This window comes from Aspergillus versicolor (assembly GCF_001890125.1).
Source record: "Aspergillus versicolor CBS 583.65 unplaced genomic scaffold ASPVEscaffold_7, whole genome shotgun sequence".
Lineage (NCBI taxonomy): Eukaryota > Fungi > Ascomycota > Eurotiomycetes > Eurotiales > Aspergillaceae > Aspergillus > Aspergillus versicolor.
This window is the reverse complement of record NW_024467530.1, coordinates 313167-334186: the sequence shown is the minus strand read 5'-3', so window position 1 is coordinate 334186 and position 21020 is coordinate 313167. Positions and strand designations below refer to the sequence as shown.

Below are 21020 nucleotides of genomic sequence, written 5' to 3'. Positions count from 1 at the left end.
CAATGACCTACCACATACCGTGAATCGCGAGGCTAGAAGGCGCTGGGAAGTGTGGTATAAGAAGCCAAACAGGTTGGCCCCGACAAGTTCCGATGGGAAAGACCTGGTCCACTCAATATAGGACATATCCTTCAGGGAAACTCGCTGAGCCTTTCCTGATCAGATCCTCCTCTCGTACACAGCCATGGCGGTCCGTCTGCACTTTGATAGAAATGGGTGTTCACAGCAATTCGAGGACCAGAATCGCGAGCAGATACAAGGCTGTGTAAGCGGGTATAGGCAGATCAGGAACGGCCACGGTCATACAGTGGTTATTACGGAGGCCACAGTCATGTAAGTACTAATCTTGCCCCATCTATGAAGCGTTTGACTAATTGAGGCTGACATAGGAACGAACTTCTCTGGTCCCCGGGCTTTTGGGATAGAGCGGGATCAGACCATTCAACCATCCGGCTGGCGAATGATGCCCTCACTGCCCAAAACCTTTGGTATACAATGCACTGGAGACCCGCGCCAGATGGCCTCATGGAGTCTCCCGATACGGTTGTTTTTCCATGGAATAATCGGGAGGCACCCGAACAGAAACGTAAACAGAAGCTGATTGCACAACGGAACAGTGCCTACTAATAATTAGTGAAACAGCGCCACACCCACAGAGAGAGGGCGGCATAAAAGTAGAGTGATGATTATCCCAGTGTGCATTATACGTTAGGCCCAAATATTACCCGTATCTTGCTTTTCAATGTTTTATACTTTTAACAAATCCTCTCGGTCTACCCTACATCACGCTTGCATGTTGTAACTCGCCTTTCGTCTCAACAGGTCCAGGGCCTCGGATGCGCTCAAACGCTCTGCTGGATCCAGTCTCATGAGCCCTTGAATAACGGGGAGGAGAATAGCAACCTTTGCATCGTCTTCATGCTTCTTGAACCGCTTTGCCAACTCTCCCTTCTGCAGCCCCTCCAGCTCGCTCAATGCAGCTCGGAACTGCGAGTCCTGGCGCATTTCATACCACTTTTGCTGCCATTTCTCCGGCAGTTCGTCCACGAAGCCGATCATCTCTCCCACCAAGATCGCGTCGTCGCCCGGACAGCCAAAAGGGTATGCACCGAACACTAAACAATTGATCTATATTTTACAATTAGTCTCTAGTCTTCCTGTTTCGTATCATCTCACTAACCACGCAGCCTGCAGTCCATGAGTCCACTTTCTGGTCGAATCTGCCTGTGAAAAAGGTCTCCGGCACCCTCAGATCCCTTGGTTGTGCCAGCTTCTTCGGTTCTTCTCCTCGGACAAAAGCATGCCCAAAGTCAATAATGCGAATATCCTCCTCGTCTTCATCAAACCATGCCTCCCAATCTGCCGCCTCCACGATTTGCTTCGGGAGGCCAGGATCGAGCGGCTTACCATCAAGGCGGACCAGCTCTTCGCACCGGGGCTCACCGAGGACTTCGAGAAGATCCATGCCGGCATTAAATAGATCGGTACATTGGAATGCGATGTTGCCCACGTTTATATCTAAAATGTCTTAGTACTGTACCACCTGGCTGCGGGCTAGCTTACCTCCATGCACAATATCAGCATCGTGCAAGCAAGTGAGAGCTTGCAGAAGTTGCTCTGAGATGCGCAGAATAACATCTGGTTCAAGGCCTTCTCCCTCCTCGTATTCGCGGCTTCTAATTACTCTGCCAAGCGACGGCCCAAGGAGGTCGAATATAAGACACTGATGGGCTCCGTTCGGTCCATCATGGATGAAAAAGTCCCGCACTGGAGTAATGTGCCGTGAAATAGCATCCGCTTTAGAGTGCGCTGCTAGTAGCTGTAGATTATGCAATTCCCGCGATGGACTGGAAGAATTAGCTTTCAGTATCTTTAAAGAAACCCATTCACCTTGTCTATTTCCGCATTAGCAATGCCCAATAATAGAAGCCCGTGGCACTTGAACTCGCCTCATGTCCTTGGCCAGCCAGACGGTGGAAAACCCTCCCCAGCCCAGCTTGTGGTATACCTTGTAGCGGTTGTTGAATGTATCCCCTAGACAGACTGGATGGTAGCCACCTGGCCCGTAGCACTCGATCCCCTCCTGCGTGTAAAGAAGATTGTGTTTTCGATAGACTGATAGCCCTGCCATCATGTATATGTGAATAAATTGTACGAAGAGTTAAACACTAGTGAGTGATCAGGCAACCGCCCCGTCCTCGTCTTTAAAGAAGCCAGAATTCACTGCCTCCGTATATGGACAACAAAGAAACCCAGCGCATGACAAAGACGTGTCTGACCACTAGAATGCTCCTTGAATCCGCTGCGTCTCGTTACGCTGCTGGGAGAAATAAAGAATTGTTCTTAATCTTTGTTGCAGCGACTGAAGTTTGAATGGCAGGTTTATCACCTCGCCATTGTCTGTAGGGGCTGAACAGTGCATCAACAAAGGATCTGGACAGGGGGTGAATAAGTTGATTCAGGTACCTTTCGCCCTGACACATTCCCAGCAAAGCCTTCAATGCAGCACGCGTATCTGGGTTATATAAACCAGTGGTTGGTGTGCTCATGTTGAATGGCACATTGATCCATTGCCATACGTTATTGGCGCCAGAATGTCCGTCGATATTACGGTTGGTAATGAATGTTCTCTCTATTTCCGGAAGGTGTGGCTCCGTCAGTTTGTTCGGTTCATAAATAGAAACAATAGTTTCATCAATGGACACGGCGAAACAGTTTGGATTGACGAGGCCCATGTTTTGTGAGTTGCCGGTATTCCCGAATATAAGCCACTCTACTAACCACGCCCCGGACGTAGGAACAACCTTCACATGTCTATTAGCGATTTGGATCCATTAGACGTGAAGCATTCCACTGTTTGGGTGACAAACGGCGAGCTTCGGCGGAGGGGGGTCCGATATACCCTCCACTGGCGGCCGCCTCCAGAAGGACCAATGGACAGCCCTGAAGAGTCCATATTCCTTCCATGGAGTAATGAAGAGTTCAAACGGAAAAAGAAAGAGGCGAAGTTGACTTGGAAAGAGGAAAAGGCGAGGTCCCGCGTACCTTGACAGTCAAGCGATGGATCACCCATAGAACAGTAGAGCCTCCAGGATACTACACCAGGAGTAATTCCCTGGTGTGGAGCAAAGTTTTGATGCACAAGGCTCGTTCTAACGCTCCTGGTCAATTTGTAATTGCGCAGCTGTTCCCCTTCCTTCGTTCCTCATCGTATCCTGCGTCTACCAACACATCAATCCAAATACCCATTTGTCCCAGGTTGTCTCTTCAGAGCACGCGTTGCAGTACTCTGTCGATTCCTAGTATATTGTATTAATAAACCCTTAATGTGCACCATGTGTATACCCAACTATTTGTGTGATTTTTCTGCACAAGATTACCCCGTACATCTTTAACCCCCGTTGTTCGAAACTCTTCGCCGGATGACAATATCGTAAGACATAGTATTAATTTCTTTAGACCGATGCCCCGCAGCTATCGTCGGGGCGTGTGAGAGTGGAAAGAAGATCCGAATTGCTCGTCCTAGGACGACGTAGTCAGCAATGATCCTGTGGAATATACAAAGGTGTTTAGCTTGTAAAGGTCAGGCTGGCTACCCTCATTAAAAAACCCTAATCAGGGTCGGGATTTCCTCCTGTTCAACAAGCTTGGTTTGAATGTCTAACGGTATGTTCAGCGATGCTGGAGTGCATAAAATGTTGAGGATAGCTGGCTAGCCACCAGCCTTGCAGGGTGCTTGGTGTAGCGGTCTAGCGCCTCTTGTCATAGACCGAAGAGATAGCTGAACGATTTAACCTTACGTACGCCATACTCTTAGGTAAAACTACGTTGTAGTGGTTTTTAAACACCCGTCTAGCTACAAACTGCTCGCTCCGATTCGAGTCCAGGCATCCACCTTCTGAAAGTCCCGTACAGTGCCATCACCACCATACCGGTGCTGCGTATCGCGCCAGTCCCTGCCCACCGCAGTCTCAGGTCTCCATCTAAACCCATGCTTCAATCTCGGCTCAAGCACCCCCTCCAGCGTCTGATGGATGGCAATCCCGACGGCGGGCATCATCATAAACCCATTCCCAGACCCGCCAACAGCAACAACAAGCGACTTGTACTGCGGGTGCTGGGCAATTAGGAATTGTCTATCCGGAGTGTCTGCATCCCAGCAGATCCGTGCAAAGGCGAGCGGGCGATCGGCGATGTGAGGGACGACTTCGCGCAGGAATTGCCTTGCACTGCGCTCAGATTGCACGGGGATTTGGTGTTTTGCGAAGGGAATGGATTTCTCGATGCCGGTATCTGTGTCATAAACAAAATTGCAGTACCCAGGATGCTCGTCGACGACTTTCAGTTGGCCGTTCTCGGCGTCAGGTTCCTTGTGGGTTAGCACTCGGCCGGTGTCAAGTACGGTAGGGCAACGTACGATGAAGAATCCACGATTGGGGTTGAATAGCACAGGAAGGTTTTTCCACAGCTTCCTTTCTTCCTCTGTCATGTCAATGTGAGCCAATGTCCAGGCCGTCGGTCGCAGCTGTCGCTTAAAATCCAGCAGCTGGTCGCTGTTGGCGCCGGCACACAGGATAACGCGGTCTGCTCTATGCTTCTGTCCATCCGCAGTCTGAATTCCAACCACATCGTCCCAGTCATCTGAGTAGAGAAGCCGCTTAACACTCCCGGTGGCTGATCCAACAACAAACTTGACTCCTAGCCGCGACGCCTCGCGATATGCTGCCTCCAGAGCACCCCTCGCAAATACCCATCCTGCACCTGATTCCCGGAAAAAGCCCTTCCAGTTAGGAAAGTCTCCAGTCAGGACACCCTTGGGCATGGTGGCTCGGAACTCCTCCGGGGTGTTTAGTAGGCGCAGCTTGTCCTTGCAGGTGCGGATGTACTCGTCGATAACCTCGTGCTGGGCGGTCCCCTGAGATGCGGCCATGATGAAGCCAGTGGGATGGTAGAAGGGGCGATAAACAGGGTCATTTTTCCAGGCGTCTGTTGCCAGTTGGTGCATTCTATTCCAGACGTATTGTTCATCAGTATCCGATTCCGAGGGCCAGCCTGGTTATAGTACATATCAGCCAGCTGGCGAGCCAGTAAATAATATTGAGTATACCCTCTTCCATAATTTTGTTCACATCATTTCCGGCCGATATGGGTGAGGGGATCGGGCTCTGGTCAAACACAGTGACATTTGTGTAGCCGTTGCGTGCGAGCTGGAGCGCGGTGCTGCAGCCCCAGGTGCCGCCGCCGATGATAAGCACAGCCTCGGTCGACATGATGTTTGATCTTGTGCCTCCTGCTGGGCGATCGCTTGGTTAAATACCACCAATTGCAGCTATTGGAGGTGGAAGGTCCATCCGGAGGACTGTTGGAGTCAACATTGCCCTGTTATCGGCTGCAGCCAACAAGCTTTCAGTCTGCTCGCTTCGATATCGGTGGATTCCGAAGCTTCCCCCGCCCCCGCAGTGAAACTGATAGGGAGACTCCAGTCTATGCCCTAACAAGTTTAGCATTGGGGTCGTCTTCTCTTGGACCTTCCTTGCTTTTGTCCTATCGCTTTCTCCGCATCGTCGCTTCGGATATCAGTCCTTTGTATGTGGTTGTCCTCTCTTGATGGTGCTTAAATAGAGCCTGATCCGCCATGGCCATACTTGTCCTATCGGCATCTGCCAGCACTTTTGCAATAAATAGTATTCACAATGGCCAGTGGAGTGGATGACATCTCGCAGACCGATGTTCCAGGAACCATCTTCTTTGTTGGTAGGGCATCACCCTGCAGGAATAGAGCACCCACTTATACTCCACAGGGGACAAGACACAGGTCGAGCAACTGCATGACACAACCGAACACAATGTCGTACTTGTGCCTCGCCCACTGGACACAGCAAGAGACCCCCTGGTATGCCTCTTCCTTCGCTACATCAGGTTCACTCTAACTATCCCAGAACTGGCCCAAGCCAAAGAAGGCATGGAGTCTGTTCCTGGCAACCCTGTTCGCCACTGTCATGGCGTTCGGCGAGAACGTCTCCGGTGCAGCCTGGACTGTTATTTCGGAGGAGATCGATGTCACGATCGCCGACATGAATGGGGGCTCGGCCCTAAACTACCTGCTTCTGGGCTTTGTCAATGTGCTCTGGATTCCGACGGCCATGAAGTTCGGTCGCAAGATTGTGTATATCTCGTCGATGACAATTGTTATGGCGGCCTCGGTGTGGAATTCGTATATCTATGGCACGCCGCAGTGGTACCTGAACAGTCTGGTCGGGGGGATTGGACAGGGTGCTTACCAGGCTATTATTCAACTTACAGTAAGCCTTTGCTTTGCGAACCCTAGTCGATGGTATTAACCTTGGTAGGTCTTTGATATATTCTTCGCCCACCAGCGAGGTACCATGCTCGCTGTTTATGTCTGGGGACAACAGCTGGGCACCATCCTGGGTTTAATCCTGGGAGGCTATATTGCTGAGGGGCCTGGCTGGAGGTGGGCCTACAGAGTCGTTGCCATTCTCAGTGTATGTTCAGCTTAGTCAATGTGCTATTATTCACTGATTTTATTACAGGGCGCTGTGGTTGTCTTGTTTGTTTTCACCTTCGACGACTCCCTCTTTCCCCGGTATGCACTCGACAGATCGAGAACTTCCGTCTCGCAAAACGCAGCCAGTCAGACATACCACAATACCCATACTCAGTCAACCGGCGATACCAAAAAAGAACCATCTATAGAGCCTCTGGATCGTCAGGCCACAATAAACGATGGCGGCTTCGACTTCCTACCACGCAACTACTGGTATGTCCTCGCTCCAGTTCACTACTTCAGAGAGGACAGGACCACCTGGTGGCAGTACTTCCGTCGACCATTCCATCTCTTTGCATTTCTGAATATTCTCATTGTATGCATCCAATCCAGGTCAACTCAAACTGCAAGCTAACGCAATACAGGCTGGCTTGATCTATGCTTTTGCAAACACAGCGGGTATTTCAGAATCTAAATGCACATTATAGCAGAATAACTGAGTCGCTTAGGAATCGTCTCCTTCAACACCATCTCCGAGATCATGACCGAAGCGCCGTATAACTGGGGAACCGGTGCAACTGGCCTTCTCTTCCTCGCTGCCCTAGTCGGGTCTTTCATTGGGTATCACTCACTATCCATTCCATATCTCTGTATACCTTCGCTGCTAACAACTACAGAATGGGAACCGGCGCCCTCGGTGACCTCGTCGTCCTCCGCCTCGCCCGCCGCAATGCTGGGTACAAAGAACCAGAAATGCGTCTGTGGATTCTAGCTCTTGCATTTGTCTACGGCGCTGTCGGGTACTTCATGTACGGCTGGGCTGCGTCATATGGAAAGTCTTGGGTTCTTATTGCCGTCGGACTAGGTGGTATGATCGCGCAGCAGGTTTCCGCTGCGAGTGTAGCTACTGCCTATGCGATGGAGTGTTTTGAGGGGGTACGTCTTCTTTCGCTTTATTGCAATTCCGTGTTATGTTTAGAAGACGGCCGGCTTATGAATCTTAGATATCGAGCGAACTCGTCGTCGTGCTTGCGATCTGCTCGTCGTGCATCAATTTCGCCATGTCCTTTTCTGTCCAGCCGTTTATCGAGGCGACGGATTATGGAAGGGCGTTTACGTTTTGTGGGGCGTTGGTGCTGGCGAGTATGGCGTTGGCTGTGCCTTCGATGGTTTGGGGGAAGAGGTGGCGGAGGTGGTGTGCGAAGAGGTACTGGAGGTTTGTTTCCGAGGGGGTTGTTATATAGTTTGATATCACAATGCGTTGCTTTCTATACAATTTTGTGGTCGGAGGTTGATTGTGATCAATTATTGTTTCATATGAAATATATATATATACGGAACATGGGAAGCATATGTCTGAGGTGCACTAGTACGCAGCGGAATCTTCCAGAACGATTCTATATATTGAAGCAAGTAGGCATACCATCAAGCATACTGCCGCCTGAAAGAACTGAATATCCAATCCTCTACAAATTCCATGGTCGTAGGCACAAACCGCCACTCGTACTCGTACCCATACCTCAATCCGGAAATGCATACGGTTCTTGGCACCAGAATTTTCCAGCGGCACATTCCAATGACCGGCCCATCCTCGGACAGCCTGGAATTCACAGCTGCCTAAAGCTCTCTTGGAACATGTAACGGCGTGATCCTGCCGTCCCAAGTGTTGCCCTACGAATACGAAGTTATGCCGAAGATCTCTTGGATCTGTGGTCTGCCCCTGCCATGCCGACGCGTCGAGCCCACCGGAAATCCAGACATGGCTGCAAGGCGTGCAAGCAGCGTCGGGTGAAGGTATGCCAATTGAAGTTCTGTATTAATAATGCGACGTATTCTGACAAGCGATAGTGCGACGAAGCAAGACCCGTCTGTACACACTGCCAGCAGCGCGAGGAGCAGTGCGAATACAGCGCAGAGGCGTCCTATATCTGGGCAGTTGATGAGCCTCCTCGCGGTCGGGCCAGAAGGCGCAAACAGTCCGGAAGTGAGCGTAAACACGCCGACGAAGATGCTCCGTTCGAGCTTCTGGATACATTCGGTCGCCAGACAGACCCGGCGTCTAGTTCTACACTGGACATGGTCCAGCTGAGGCTGCTGGTGAACTGGCAGCATGAGACGTGTCAGTTCTTCTCCCGCGACACGGAAACGAGAATCATTTGGCAGATTCATCTCGTGGACGAGGCGCTGAAAACACCGCCGCTTATGCATGGTATTCTCGCCGTGTCGGCCCTACATCTCGCGCTGTCGGAACCACCTTCGGAACAGGCGTTTTGGCTGGGTATAGCTACCGCGCATAAGAGCGAGGCGCTGCAGTTTCTACGGAATGGGCTGGGGAATGTTAATGCGGAGAATGCGACCTCGTTGGTGAGAATATCTGGACTGGTTGTAGCCTATGCGTTTGGGTCGGCCTTGACAGAGACAGACGCGGACAAACCCTCGTTGGATGCGCTGAACAAGGTCTTCGTTTTGTGTCGCGGGATTCAGCAAATAAACAATGCGGCCTCTTCTTTTCTGCGGCAGAGTAACCTTGCGCCGCTCTATCGCCCGGGGGATACCTCTTTGGCGGTTCCTGACCTTGTTAAGGCATCACTGGATCGGCTTGACAAGTTGAACACGAAATGTCTGCATCTTGGGGGCCACGACGCTGCAACGTATACCCGTGTGATTGCAGCAATGCGAGCGCTATCCGGGCACTGTTTCGTACAGCCCAACTCGATGACTTTCGTTGTTGGGTGGGCCATTCGCGCCTCTCCTGAGTACCTGGAGTATCTTCAGGCGAAAGAGCCGTTTGCTTTGGTGATACATGCTCATTACTGTGCTTTCTTACACTTGGCCAGAGGCAATTCCTTTCTACAGTACTGGGGCCGAGCTGTGTTGGAGGATATAATTCCGCTGCTGGACGATTCTTGGAGGCCACATATTGAGTGGCCTGTTGCTGAGGTATTTGGCGTTGACTGGCCGTTATAAAAATATTTGTTTTATTTCTAGGTTATGTTTGACAGTCCCTCCCATCGTATAAAATATAATAGTTACGAAATTTGATACTGCATCTTGGCAAGCGTAAATCAAAGGGACGGCGTTAATCCTTAATTGGGGCATTGCGGAGATATCTAGCTTGCCAACCGTGAAACAAGACAAAGTCCCTGGGCGTGGCAATTCTTGTTTGCTCATTGGCAGGCTTGACTGTTGCCTAGGAAGCCAATCTTCGATCTGCCTCTGTATAGATAACCGCATTGGGACAAGCATACGAACCCGAACCCGAACCCGACACACAGCATTAGTATTAATAGATTCCTCACGTAGCAGAGTAAACACTTAAGGTAGGCAGAATATTTTCATATGTTTATAATTCTAGTCTTGTTAGCATAAATACAATTCCTCGTCAACAAGAATCCTACAGTCTCTACATTGACAATCCATTACCCAAATACACCTTAACATCTTCGTGCGATCAAAATGAGTATCCTCCAGAAACTCAATGTCCCACCCGAGTGTATTCCGAGGCGAAAGTTTAAATTGCACATCGCGATCGGATTGCTGGTCTTGATAACGTTCATCCTAGCCATTGCCCGCGTAGCCGACAGCGGGACTCCAAGAGGGAGAACAAACACATGGGGAATTGCAGTGGTTAGCAACCTTCCATGCATTGTTATAGAATGGATCAATTGCTAACAGGCATGTCGAATAGTGCGTAAAATCTGCAGTCTTCATGGCATACCAGGTCACAACGGCCCACGTGAGCCGGCTCAAACGATGGGCGAACACGAAGGTCAATATAACTTTGAATGTAATCGACACTGTATTCTGGTTTGCGCTGTTTGTTATCACAATAATGGGGACCATGAGCTCGACTTCGACGAGCAGCAAAACACTGGGCGCGATTATTATCATTCTGGCTATCACCCTGGTGTATGTTTTCCCATGACTTGTTCCATAACTAGAAACTAACTGTTTCATGATATAGCCCTCAAGTCGGTTATCTCTCTTTTATATGCATCTGCGAGCGACGGTATTATAAACAGCATGGTATGCTGCCTGGAGAGGCTGCAAAGTACTCCGGTGCTGTTTAGATGTCTTGGACTGTGGAAGGAAAGGGATACAATCAATATGTTTTAGAGGTGCTTGGATGTTTAGAATTGTTGATCTGCCTTTTGTAGGATTTATTGATATTTTGTCTTCGTCTCTTTATTCTGCTCAGTTACTTATTCCTTTCCAACTCAAGCAAGCAAAAACGTGTGCCACTGTAATGTCGGAATTTGTTCATCGATTCCACTAAAATACACCCCGAAACCGTCAACCTCTATAAGATCAAGAGTTCTATCGCTATATTACAGAAGATCTACTAATATCACTCCTTAACAACTCTAGTAAGCAGAATGTGCACCCCCCCTCAACATCTCCAAATCCTCCGCCGGCTTATAGCTGTCCTTCCTCCCATCAACAATCGCACTCGGATGCCAAACATTCAACACCCCACAGCAGATAAGCATAAGCGCCCCATCAAAGATATAAATAAACACCTCCTTACTCTGCAGAAACCCCCCTTTACCCTGAACATACTCTGCAACCCGAAACACCGAACGGACCATAATCAGCGTGCTCACAGCATACAGTACCTTAAGATACCGACTCCACGGCAGCTCCGTTCCAATATAGTTCAGAGGCGTGGAAAGCATTCGACGGTGAAAGATTATCGAGACGATGATGAAGATGCTGAAGAAGAGGATCTGTACGAAAAGACCGCCTAGAATCATCTTCTCGCCCATGTCTGCTTTGGACGCGTCGGTGGCGCTTGCTTGCATCCCGCCTCCTGCCATATACATATGTTAGACTAGAGTTCTTGGTAGAGGACCGTTATAGATGGGTTGGTACGCACCGCCGCTTTGAAGTAAAAAGGAGAGAACATCGCCCGTCACGAAGATCTTCGTTAGCCACGTCGGGCGAATAGGCGAGATGGAGCCGGCGTTGAGAACGCGGATAATTCGTCCGAGAAGCATGTAGATTGAAGCAGCGAAGAGGGCTGGGCCGAGCAAAATGAGTACGCTTTGCCCGACGTAGGGCTTCATTGTCCAGTCTGGGGTTTCTGTGGCACTGATGAATCTGCAGAGGTAGCCGATTGCCTCGACTGTGGATGTTAGAAATGGGCGAGATTGGAGGTCAGGGAGACTTACAGGCGCCACCAACTATGAATGGGATCAGGTACCATGTTCGGGTGCGGATTGCTTGCCAGATGTGGATGACTGTGGTGAGGCCGAAGAGGGCGGCGAAGGGGATGGCGGCGCCTTCGGAGGGGTTGTAGTTGTAGTACTTGTATGCCATCTTCGAGAGCTAGGTAGTTTGCTGGGGAATGGATACTTTGGGACCATGGGACCATGTTATATATGAATTTTCTTTTACTCTTTATCCATCTTTTGCTCCATGGTGGGACTAGGAGATAGCAGAGTACGTGCAGGTAGGCAGCATCGTGGCAGGGATCTATACGAGTATCCGAGCAACTAGCAGTTTCAACCAGTCCACTTGCACCGAAACTGACAAGAAAGCGAAAGAGAAAGTGGAGCAGCTAAGCTTCCAGGGCGCCCAGCGAGTGGCAACGGGCCTCCACCGAAAAGGGTTATGGGTACGAGAACGAGCGTCCCCCCATTTTATGGAAATAATTTTAGAACGTGTCGGTTTTCAGGCAAGAAGTTCTGAAGATGGTCTATTTAAGCTGTCCTTTGTCCTGTTCCTTCAGAAATTCCGAGACATCAATCCACCGTTATACCGAATTCTCTTATCATGGAGTTCACTTTCTACTACTACGCACCATCTGGTGCTGCTGGAGGCATATTTGCTGCTCTATTCGGCATCTGTACCATCCTTCACTTCTATCAGCTCCTCCGAACAAGGACCTGGTTCATGATCCCGTTCGCCATCGGCGGTGCCTGTACGCTAAGCCCATCCTTGTATCAATATCACGTACTGACTAAACAGTGGAAACTGTCGGATACATTGGCCGTGTTCTCTCCTCGACCGAGACACCAGACTTCACCAAAGGCCCGTATGTCATGCAGAGCGCCCTCATCCTGATCGCCCCCGCCTTCCTCGCTGCTAGCATCTACATGACCCTGGGCCGGATCATCGCTATGCTTAATGCGGAACGATGCTCTCTAATCCCGCTGCGCTTCCTGACGAAGATCTTCGTCGCTGGCGATGTCCTCTCGTTCCTAATGCAGGCCTCCGGTAAGCCATCCAATACCAATACCAAACGAAGACTAACTAACAGAGTAGGCGCCGGAATCATGGTCAAAGACGAGGACAGCGCACAGATGGGACAGAATATCATTGTCGGCGGATTATTCGTCCAAATCGCCTTCTTCGCCTTCTTCGTCATTACCGCTGGAATCTTCGAAATCCGCATGGCTAGACAGCAGGTTACCGTCTCGCCGGATCTGCAGAGTATTTGGCGCAGACATATGATGGCGCTGTTCTTCACCAGCGTCCTGATCTTGATTCGCTCAGTGATTCGTGTTGTGGAGTACCTGATGGGCTATGACTCGTACCTTATGCGCCAGGAGGTGTTTATCTATGTGTTTGATGCGCTGTTGATGTTTGTTGTCTTGCTTACGCTGAACTGGATCCATCCGAGCGAGGTTAACTGTGCTCTGGGTAAGGGGGAGAGATACCTAAAGCGTGCTGTCGCTGTCCGCAAGTTCGCTACGAGCACAAGAGAGATGGAGGGGCCTTGATTAATTCTCATTCCGTAACGAGTTTCTCAAATTAATTAATTCACATCTTCAATCATTTAAAAAGCCAACAAGGCAGCCCTGGCAGTGAGAGTCGCCAAAATCCCCGACGAGACCAAAAACACCGGAAACCGCAGCAGAATCGTATTAGTCGTGCACTGGATCAGACTATGCAAAACGCGCACTCCAACATATCCCCAGGCGAGTTTAATATCGAGCGGGTCATCTGCGCCGTACCGCGCAATGGCGAGTGCGAGAGCGATGGCGTAGAACTGGGTTGGCTGCTCGAGGAGGTGGTTGTAGTTGTCGGCCTTCCAGCGTACGGAGGCGGGTGTGCGCTTGTCAATCTCGCTGCGCAGCGTGGAGGGATCGCTTGCTTCCTTCATGCGACTGAAGACGGGGAGGCGGGTTGCGTACATCCAGATTTCGACGAAGAAGGTCCAGCCGTTGAGGGCGATGATGGGCCGCAGCAGGCCGGGGATGTGGGCGGTTGACATGGCGGATAATAGTGGTTTGGAAAAAAGAAGAGAGAGAGATGAATAGAAATAGAAAAGAGAGAGAGAGAGAGGAGTCCGCTTTATTAAGAAGATCTTCTTGGCCGTTCCTTAGCTCGTCTGCAGCCTCGGCTTCTCTCCACTTCTCACATTCCAGTTTACACTCGGCTGCAGCTGATATAATAACCAAAGCAGACCGGATTCTGATACAAAGATATTGAACGGACGCACCCTGAGAGGGGGCGTCCCAGTAGACTATATACAATACCTCAACTAGAGAAGCGATAAAAACTACAGGAAATTGTCAGAATAATCAATGAATGGTGAGAATTAACAGCTAATCTATGCTTACAAGTCCCACTTATTCCTGTATAAGCCTGCTGATCGTTCAACTAAGTTGATATTTCCACTGTGGTAGTAGCCCCTATGCTAAGATATGTAATAGTTCATAGACGGAGCTGACACCTCGTGCCGTCGTCTGCCTCGGCAACCATTTTATGGCGGCATAATAGGCAGCAGCCATTATACGAACGAGTAACATCTGTTAATGAATCTCTCTTCTATACCAATCACCATGGAAAACAGTCCACTCCTTCGCCTCCCTGTCAATATCCGCCGCCAGATCTACCACCATGTCTTTGGCAAAGGCACCGTGCATCTCCTCGAAGAGAAAAAGCACATATTCTGCGTCTGGTGCCCCAATCCAACCCGGCACCAAATCGAGGCCAATGAATTCTGCAACGCGTATCATCAGGCCTCATCTGCCCTCCGCCGCTTCGGCCTTGCAATGGACAACATCTCCGAGTTTGGCTGGGGAGATCCTTATATACCCGGCGGTCTGGTCTCGACGGGAGACGTGGCCCTCCTCCGTGTCTGCCGCGAGATCCACGCCGAAGCCCTGCCTGTTCTATACGAAGATGCAACATTTGAGGTTATCGGTCTTGACGCCTGGCTCTGGTTCTTCGCCCGCCTGGGCGAGAAGGTTGCCCTGATTCGGAGATTGAGGGTTTTGCTTTTCTCTGTACCTGGCTTAGACCGTAAGAATGCGAGGGAGCGGCGTCGGGGGAATGTAGTCCATGATCTCGATTTCTATGACCAGTTTTGGACGCTTGTACGCGTGAAAATGACCGGCCTGGCTCATTTGGTTGTTGAGCTGCATCTACTGGCGGCGGTGCCTAGGACTGCCGATGCGGAGTGGTGTCGCCCTGTTAAAGCCCTTCGAGGGCTGAGGTCTTTCGAGCTGGAGATATTTGATTCTACAGTTCTTCAGGATGGGTATTCTGGTGCTGAGACTGTCGCTGTGGAGGACTGTCTGAGAGACATTGTATGCGCGGGGCATGACGAAACGGTGCATACAGATGTTGCTTCCGTACAGCTTCCGCGTTTTTATTCCGGAGCGCAATATGTAAGAAAGAACCGTAGATGAACCATACATAGTCCTTATAGTACATATTGTATACGGACTACTCCGATCGGATGCATCCGACTCGGACCCACCCGGTCGCAGTTTCACAACATCCCAACTCTCCCTCCCTCCCTCATTCTTTAACACAAGCACCATGTTAACAGCAAGAACACTGAAAGCGGCAATTCCACGTGCCAGTCTGGCGACTCGCACGATCAGCACCGGCACAGTCCCGACCGTCGCGGTTCTACACCAGGCAATCGACCCCCCGGTTATCAATGGCGTGCGCAAACCGCGCAAGCCAGGTGGTGAGGGCGCCAGGAATCCCTCGCTTTCAGTATACCATACTGATATCTTGCAGGCTACCAAGACTCAGGCGCAGACATCGCCTACACGCTGCAGCAAAAAGGCATCAAGGTCGTAAAGGCCGATGCAGCGACCCCTGTGTCTGCGCACGAGGGCTGGTCGTTTCCCGACACGGAAGAGGGTATCTACTCTGCTGTCCAGCAGGGCGTTACGCACTTCTGGGCGAATACGATTCTATTCAGTTCGCATCCGCTGCAGACGTCGGCTCGGTTGACCCCGCTGGCTGAGCGGGTGTATGTTGTTGGCCAGCCGCCGAGCTTGGTTGAGAATTTTGACGATAAGGCGTATTTGAATGGTAAACTGGCGGAGATGGGCGGGTTTACTCTGCCAAGGTCGTGGCTTGTTACGGCGGAGAATGTTGGTGATGTTGTTCAGTCTATCGACCGGTATCCTGTTGTTGGGAAGCCGGTGCGTGGGAGGGGAAGCCACGGGGTGAAGGTTTGTCATGATAAGGCGGAGTTGCAGCATCATACGGAGGCTCTGCTTGCTGAGTCGCCGCTGGTTATGCTGGAGGAGTTTCTTGCTGGTGAAGAGGCGACTATTACGGTCATGCCGCCGACGCCGACCAATCCCCGGCATTGGAGCATGGTGCCTGTGACGCGATTTAACCATGATGACGGTATCGCGCCGTATAACGGTGTAGTGGCGGTCACGGCGAATTCAAGAGTTGTCAACCAGGATGAGCTCAAAGATCCGGCGTATGGAAAGGTAATGAGACAGTGCGAAGAGGTCGCGAAGCTCATAGGGGCTACGGCTCCGATTCGTATCGATGTGCGCCGGTTCCAGCCTGGCTCGGAGTTTGCGCTCTTTGATATCAATATGAAGCCCGTATGTATCACCAGGCTCTTTATTACCTGATGCTAACGGTGTGCAGAATATGACAGGCCCGGGCCGGCCAGGGCGTGAAGATCAGGCGAGCTTGACGGCCATTGCTGCGTCGTCCATGGGATGGGATTATGGGACGCTGCTCGAGAATATCCTCCAGGGTGCTCAATCACTAAGCATCTTTAGGAACTACCGCAGTCCTTTCTAGTCGGATACGAAGTAAATTGTATATTGCCATTATCCTGTACCTTTGACGCGCTGTATAAAGATAAACATAGAACTAGCAAATTCAAACTCCTGCAAGCACAATATTTAATACCAACCAACACCCTAAAACCATCCCTTATCACCAGCAATATATCACACCTGCGAGACAAACACATTGGTATCACTCCTTCGACCCTCAGCGAGCTCCTTGGCTTCTTCCTCCCTCTCTTTCCCACGACTCCTGCGTCTTCGCCTCTTCCTCTCCTTCTTATCCTTCTTTTTCTCCCTCGGCGGAAACTCACTATCCGGTCCCTGCAGCACACAAGAAGGATGCACAACAGCAAGCACAACAAGTCCACAGAAGATAGGCAACGCATCCAGCGAGTAAAAGAACGCCTCGTGAACAGCAATATACCCGTGAACCCCGTCCGAAAACTCAATCAAACGAAATATATTCCGAATTGTAATCAGCACCAGCGTTATATAAAGTGCATACAGCAGTCGGCGCCAAGGGACGGTATATATAACCGGCCTCACGGCGGTATGCTTGTCAGTCGCAACGGTATGTTGATGACTCGTCCCGATGATAAGCTTGTAGTGGAATCGGGTCGCGAGGACGATGAAGAATGTTATGAAGGCTTGTTGGATGGCAACACCGGCCATCACTTCTCTAGTTAGCTTGGCATACATATTTTGGTGGCGGACGTACTGATATAGACGCCCGTCTGGGCTTTATCTGGATCATCATCGCTCATCGGACCACTAGACGAAGCCTGCACGAAGAAAGCGACGATATCCAGAATGACAAAGATGAGCGTCAACCTGCGCGCCCCGATATTGTACACCCGGTCTCGCTCGAGCAGCATGTGCACCATCCGGCCTAGGACCATGTACACGAACCCGTTGAGCCAGAGGGGCCCTAGGAAGATGATTATGCTCTGTGGGATAAAGTCGCCGATCCCACTAATGTGGTGTGCTGCTTTCGTACGCAGGGCGAATCCGACGGTTAGCCAGGCGGCGCCCATTGTTATGACCCAGCAGAATTTCTAAAGTCATTAGTATTGTTTCGGCTTTGAGGTTATATGATGTACCTTGCGTGTTTTGAAACTGAGATAGAGATGGAGGAGGGCGCTCAATCCGTATAGGACTGTGAATAGAGCGGAGGCTGCGAGGCTCGGACAGAATGTCCATCCTGAGTTTTTGGGAGGAGTGCATTGAGCCATTGCAGGTGGATATGGAAGATATTGATTGATTATCCTTCTCGAAGCAATTCAGCATTGCTTTATAGAATAACATTCGCGATAAAAATAATAAAACAGCTGCCTGCAATCAGAAGTATACCGTATCTCGCATTCGTTTATTACCGTTCTCGCATGTAAAATACGAGCCCTCGCACTCGCATTCGCATCAAGCGTTTACTAGTGGAACACCAAAAATAGAGTAAGCACTAAAATAAATCCATAATCTATGCAGTCTATATCATATCTATCTCTAGTACCGCAGGGTGTAAACCTCACGGCCGCGCTCATCCTTGCCCTTATAGTCGACCGTCTTGCCATCGTCCGAGACCACCCTCCTCGCATCCCCATTATGCAGAACGATATCCAGCTCCTTCCAGGCCGGAACGAACCCGCTCGTCTCATCCTTACTGAAGCCAACAACCACCCGGTCGTCCATCGCCTCGTAGCTAATCGTGTACTTGGACACCTTAGGCTCCACCGAGATCCCATCATCCTCCATCCACGTCGTCGAGAAGACATTGCCATGCGAACTCGCACGCGGAGGGAAGATCTCAACACCGCGGTAATCATCCAGCTCAGAAACAGCCACCGAAGCAGCCGTCTCGTCGCCTAGAATACGCGTCTGCACAGACTTGCCCACAGGGATGGCACCGCCGATCTTCGCAAGCAGGGGGATGCTCTCCTTCCACTCGGACGGGATGTCAACCCACTGCCCCGAGGCGTAGTAAGTGTACGGCGCGTTCAGGTTCACGAACCCGTAGTCGAACTGCCCATCGGCCTTGCGCGGGAGATATACCTTTGCGACATTCACGCCGGGCTCGTAGACGCCTCCGACCAGAATGCTCTCGCCGAACCAGAACTGCTCCTCGCCGCGCTTGAGTGTCTTGCTCCAGACTTCTGGGTCGGACTCGTAGCCCCACCCGACCCAGCGCTGGGGTGGGGAGGCGAAGAAGTGGCTCTCGAGTCCGAGGTTGTAGATGTAGGGAAGGATTTCGTAGCGGCGCTTGATTGTGCCGCGCACTTGGGGCGTTACTTCGGGGTACATCCAGGGTTCGATCATGTCGCCGACTTCGTTGTTGGAGGGGGAGGTCTTGAAGCAGTTTATGGCGAATCGGGGGGAGTAGGTTCCTAGTTGTACCCAGCGGACGAGGAGTTCGGGGGATGGTTGGGGGCCTTATAAGTTAGTTAGACGTCTAAGTATAAGAAGACTGAACGTACCTTCAAAGCCGCCAATATCGTGGCCCTCGCACTGGAATGGTCAGTTTGTTTATAAACTTATACCTCTGGAATGGTATCTCACCTGAAGAAGGGACAATGCAGCATTCAGAGACAGCGCATTGGCACCCTTCATGCTCTCCCAGCTGGTAACGTTATCACCACTCCAGGTACTCGCAGAGTAGCGCATCGTCCCAGCAGTGGCACTACGAGTCAGCACAAACGGCCGCACATTCGGCTCCAAGTCCCTCAAAGCGTCATGGGACGCCTTGCCCATAAGCTCCGTGTGCATAGCTCGACCCCAGAGACCAACCGTCTTGTCATCGGCCTGCTTCTTGACGGCCTCTGAGACGGTGGGCTCGTCGAGTGCCACCCGCCAGTCATCGCTGGGCAGAGTATACTCGTTGTTGTCGTTCCACATCCCGTCGATTCCAGATCGCTTGAGGAACTGCACCCCGTCGTACCACCACTTGAAGGCTGCGGCAGAGGTGAAGTCGATGTGGCATCCATCGCCGCCCGTTGCGCCCCCGGCACTCCATAGACGCATGTATCCAGGCTCGCCGGTCTCAGGGTCCTTGAAGAACCCATTCCCGTCGATCAGCTTCTGGTAGTCCGGGTGTGAGCTGAGCAGGAATGGCTTGATGTTGGTTAGAAGACGAATGCCGCGCGAGTGGTACTGCGCAATCCACTTCTCAGGATCGGGGAATCGGTATCGGTTCCATGTGAAGACCGTGCGGACCTTGGGCTCGGCTTCGGAGATCGAGTAGCCCGAGCTCATCTGGTGCGCGGAGCAGGGGATGTCGTGCTCCTTGAGCTTGTCGGCGAATTCCATCAGCGCCTCGTTGGCTGGCGGGTCGTCCTTTGCGCTGTATCCGTAGCCACCGGAGATGTATCCGTATGCCCATCGGGGGACGGGCAGAGGGAAGCCGACGAGTTCTGCGTACGACCTGACGACGTCCTTCAGGGTCTTGCCGACTATCAGGTACTGCTCCAGGCCGCCGACGTCCTGGCGGTATACCTTGAAGTGGCCCCAGAGGCCGTCCACCTCAGAGCCAACAGACCAGGTACCCCTGCCGTGTGTGGTGGAGAAGATCGCAACACATCCGGACGGGCTCGCCTTGATGAGCAGCGGAATGTGCTTGTAGAGGGGGTCGGTGTTGTAGACGTCGTATCCGAAGCTGTCTGTCGCAGAGAGCTGGAAGTGTCGGTCGGTGAGATCCATGGGCGCGCCCTTCTCGCCGAGACCAACGTGCAGTGCCTTGCGGTCGTGCTCTGTGTAGTGCGCAATGCCCTCCCCGTCTGTGACATAGGAGCGCAGGTGCAGGTCCTTGTATAGAGGCTTGTCATCGCCCTTCCATGCCAGCGACACCACGGGGGTGTTCTCCCAGTTGACGGCGGCCTTGATGTTGCCGACTTCAATTTCCTTCTGGGAGGGACCGCCGCTCGTCGAGACATTGACGCCGCTCAAGCTGGTTTCTGGCTTGGTGACGCTGGGGTAGGGAGGGAGGGGATGGTCCGGCGTCGTGAAGGTGACGCGGAACAGGTTCTCGCGGACAGCTTCAAAAGAAAAGTCAACGGATCGCTTGTTTGTTTCATGGTGAAGGAGCACAGAGGGACTCGAGTCCTGCGACTGTGTCTGTTGGTAGCCCTTGGGGCAGTACTCTTTTTGCGGCATTATCACAACTTCAAACTCGCGCGCAGTTCGTGAATTGAGTTCTGTCAAGCTACGCGACAACGAAGCCTATTTGAACCATTTCTGCATGCCAGCTCCCCTCACGGACTGAGGGGTGCATTGAGGGGCTGCACGGTGATGGCGTGGCTGCTGTCGGGTTTCGGTGCCCATCCCCGATGTATATCCAAACGCCAACAGAAACCAGGCCGGATAATCATTTCATCATCGTCTTAGCATCGGTCGAACAGCCGACAGCCGAATGAATGAAACCACCTCCGCAAAGTCTTCCCCACGGGCACCGTTCCATTGGACAGCGCTCTCGGAGATCGTCCGCGCAACCTCGCATTTGCTGGATTGCCTCCTTT

At 51.5% G+C, this 21020-nt stretch overlaps 13 protein-coding genes across 13 annotated transcripts; 7 read left to right on the top strand and 6 right to left on the bottom strand.

The window, feature by feature from the left end:
• Nucleotides 1–7: 7 nt before the first annotated feature.
• On the top strand, nt 8–627 carry ASPVEDRAFT_891227 (uncharacterized protein; the record flags this gene model as incomplete). The annotated part of the gene is made up of 2 exons (XM_040818521.1): nt 8–333; nt 390–627. Exons 1-2 carry the CDS (start codon nt 185–187, stop codon nt 625–627), a joined length of 387 nt encoding a protein of 128 aa, XP_040669742.1. The 5' UTR covers nt 8–184.
• Nucleotides 628–783: 156 nt separating this feature from the next.
• Nucleotides 784–2360, bottom strand: ASPVEDRAFT_891225 (uncharacterized protein; the record flags this gene model as incomplete). The annotated part of the gene is made up of 4 exons (XM_040818520.1): nt 2009–2360; nt 1564–1819; nt 1177–1518; nt 784–1115 (listed from the first exon to the last, which is right to left on the bottom strand). The coding sequence occupies exons 1-4, from the start codon at nt 2132–2134 to the stop codon at nt 784–786; spliced, it is 1056 nt and encodes a 351-aa protein (XP_040669741.1). The 5' UTR covers nt 2135–2360.
• Nucleotides 2361–3642: 1282 nt separating this feature from the next.
• Nucleotides 3643–5338, bottom strand: ASPVEDRAFT_43439 (NAD(P)/FAD-dependent oxidoreductase). Its single transcript, XM_040812823.1, has 3 exons — nt 5108–5338; nt 4418–5052; nt 3643–4369 (listed from the first exon to the last, which is right to left on the bottom strand). The coding sequence occupies exons 1-3, from the start codon at nt 5268–5270 to the stop codon at nt 3857–3859; spliced, it is 1311 nt and encodes a 436-aa protein (XP_040669740.1). The 5' UTR covers nt 5271–5338; the 3' UTR covers nt 3643–3856.
• A 355-nt stretch (nt 5339–5693) lies between these two features.
• On the top strand, nt 5694–7752 carry ASPVEDRAFT_54249 (putative MFS transporter; the record flags this gene model as incomplete). Its single annotated transcript, XM_040814905.1, has 9 exons — nt 5694–5754; nt 5802–5893; nt 5940–6302; nt 6351–6506; nt 6555–6884; nt 6934–6967; nt 7018–7129; nt 7186–7444; nt 7513–7752. 9 exons carry the CDS (start codon nt 5694–5696, stop codon nt 7750–7752), a joined length of 1647 nt encoding a protein of 548 aa, XP_040669739.1.
• A 354-nt stretch (nt 7753–8106) lies between these two features.
• On the top strand, nt 8107–9564 carry ASPVEDRAFT_43437 (Zn(II)2Cys6 transcription factor). Its single transcript, XM_040812822.1, has 2 exons — nt 8107–8302; nt 8357–9564. Exons 1-2 carry the CDS (start codon nt 8234–8236, stop codon nt 9473–9475), a joined length of 1188 nt encoding a protein of 395 aa, XP_040669738.1. The 5' UTR covers nt 8107–8233; the 3' UTR covers nt 9476–9564.
• A 400-nt stretch (nt 9565–9964) lies between these two features.
• On the top strand, nt 9965–10578 carry ASPVEDRAFT_85394 (uncharacterized protein; the record flags this gene model as incomplete). The annotated part of the gene is made up of 3 exons (XM_040817689.1): nt 9965–10135; nt 10197–10417; nt 10473–10578. 3 exons carry the CDS (start codon nt 9965–9967, stop codon nt 10576–10578), a joined length of 498 nt encoding a protein of 165 aa, XP_040669737.1.
• A 294-nt stretch (nt 10579–10872) lies between these two features.
• On the bottom strand, nt 10873–11827 carry ASPVEDRAFT_30461 (RTA1 domain-containing protein; the record flags this gene model as incomplete). The annotated part of the gene is made up of 3 exons (XM_040810358.1): nt 10873–11318; nt 11385–11633; nt 11680–11827. 3 exons carry the CDS (start codon nt 11825–11827, stop codon nt 10873–10875), a joined length of 843 nt encoding a protein of 280 aa, XP_040669736.1.
• A 456-nt stretch (nt 11828–12283) lies between these two features.
• ASPVEDRAFT_152393 (RTA1 domain-containing protein) lies at nt 12284–13233 on the top strand (the record flags this gene model as incomplete). The annotated part of the gene is made up of 3 exons (XM_040808303.1): nt 12284–12431; nt 12479–12727; nt 12776–13233. 3 exons carry the CDS (start codon nt 12284–12286, stop codon nt 13231–13233), a joined length of 855 nt encoding a protein of 284 aa, XP_040669735.1.
• On the bottom strand, nt 13224–13762 carry ASPVEDRAFT_43435 (MAPEG family protein). Its single transcript, XM_040812821.1, has one exon. The coding sequence runs from the start codon at nt 13725–13727 to the stop codon at nt 13290–13292; it is 438 nt and encodes a 145-aa protein (XP_040669734.1). The 5' UTR covers nt 13728–13762; the 3' UTR covers nt 13224–13289.
• Nucleotides 13763–14200: 438 nt separating this feature from the next.
• On the top strand, nt 14201–15449 carry ASPVEDRAFT_763783 (uncharacterized protein). The gene has a single exon (XM_040816345.1). It carries the CDS (start codon nt 14272–14274, stop codon nt 15148–15150), a length of 879 nt encoding a protein of 292 aa, XP_040669733.1. The 5' UTR covers nt 14201–14271; the 3' UTR covers nt 15151–15449.
• On the top strand, nt 15284–16528 carry ASPVEDRAFT_54243 (uncharacterized protein; the record flags this gene model as incomplete). Its single annotated transcript, XM_040814904.1, has 3 exons — nt 15284–15437; nt 15491–16323; nt 16370–16528. 3 exons carry the CDS (start codon nt 15284–15286, stop codon nt 16526–16528), a joined length of 1146 nt encoding a protein of 381 aa, XP_040669732.1.
• A 152-nt stretch (nt 16529–16680) lies between these two features.
• Nucleotides 16681–17750, bottom strand: ASPVEDRAFT_135450 (RTA1 domain-containing protein; the record flags this gene model as incomplete). The annotated part of the gene is made up of 3 exons (XM_040807216.1): nt 16681–17192; nt 17237–17573; nt 17619–17750. The coding sequence occupies 3 exons, from the start codon at nt 17748–17750 to the stop codon at nt 16681–16683; spliced, it is 981 nt and encodes a 326-aa protein (XP_040669731.1).
• Nucleotides 17751–17968: 218 nt separating this feature from the next.
• On the bottom strand, nt 17969–20684 carry ASPVEDRAFT_43433 (putative alpha-glucosidase). The gene is made up of 3 exons (XM_040812820.1): nt 19069–20684; nt 18987–19017; nt 17969–18941 (listed from the first exon to the last, which is right to left on the bottom strand). Exons 1-3 carry the CDS (start codon nt 20656–20658, stop codon nt 18019–18021), a joined length of 2544 nt encoding a protein of 847 aa, XP_040669730.1. The 5' UTR covers nt 20659–20684; the 3' UTR covers nt 17969–18018.
• Between the last annotated feature and the right edge of the window lie 336 nt (nt 20685–21020).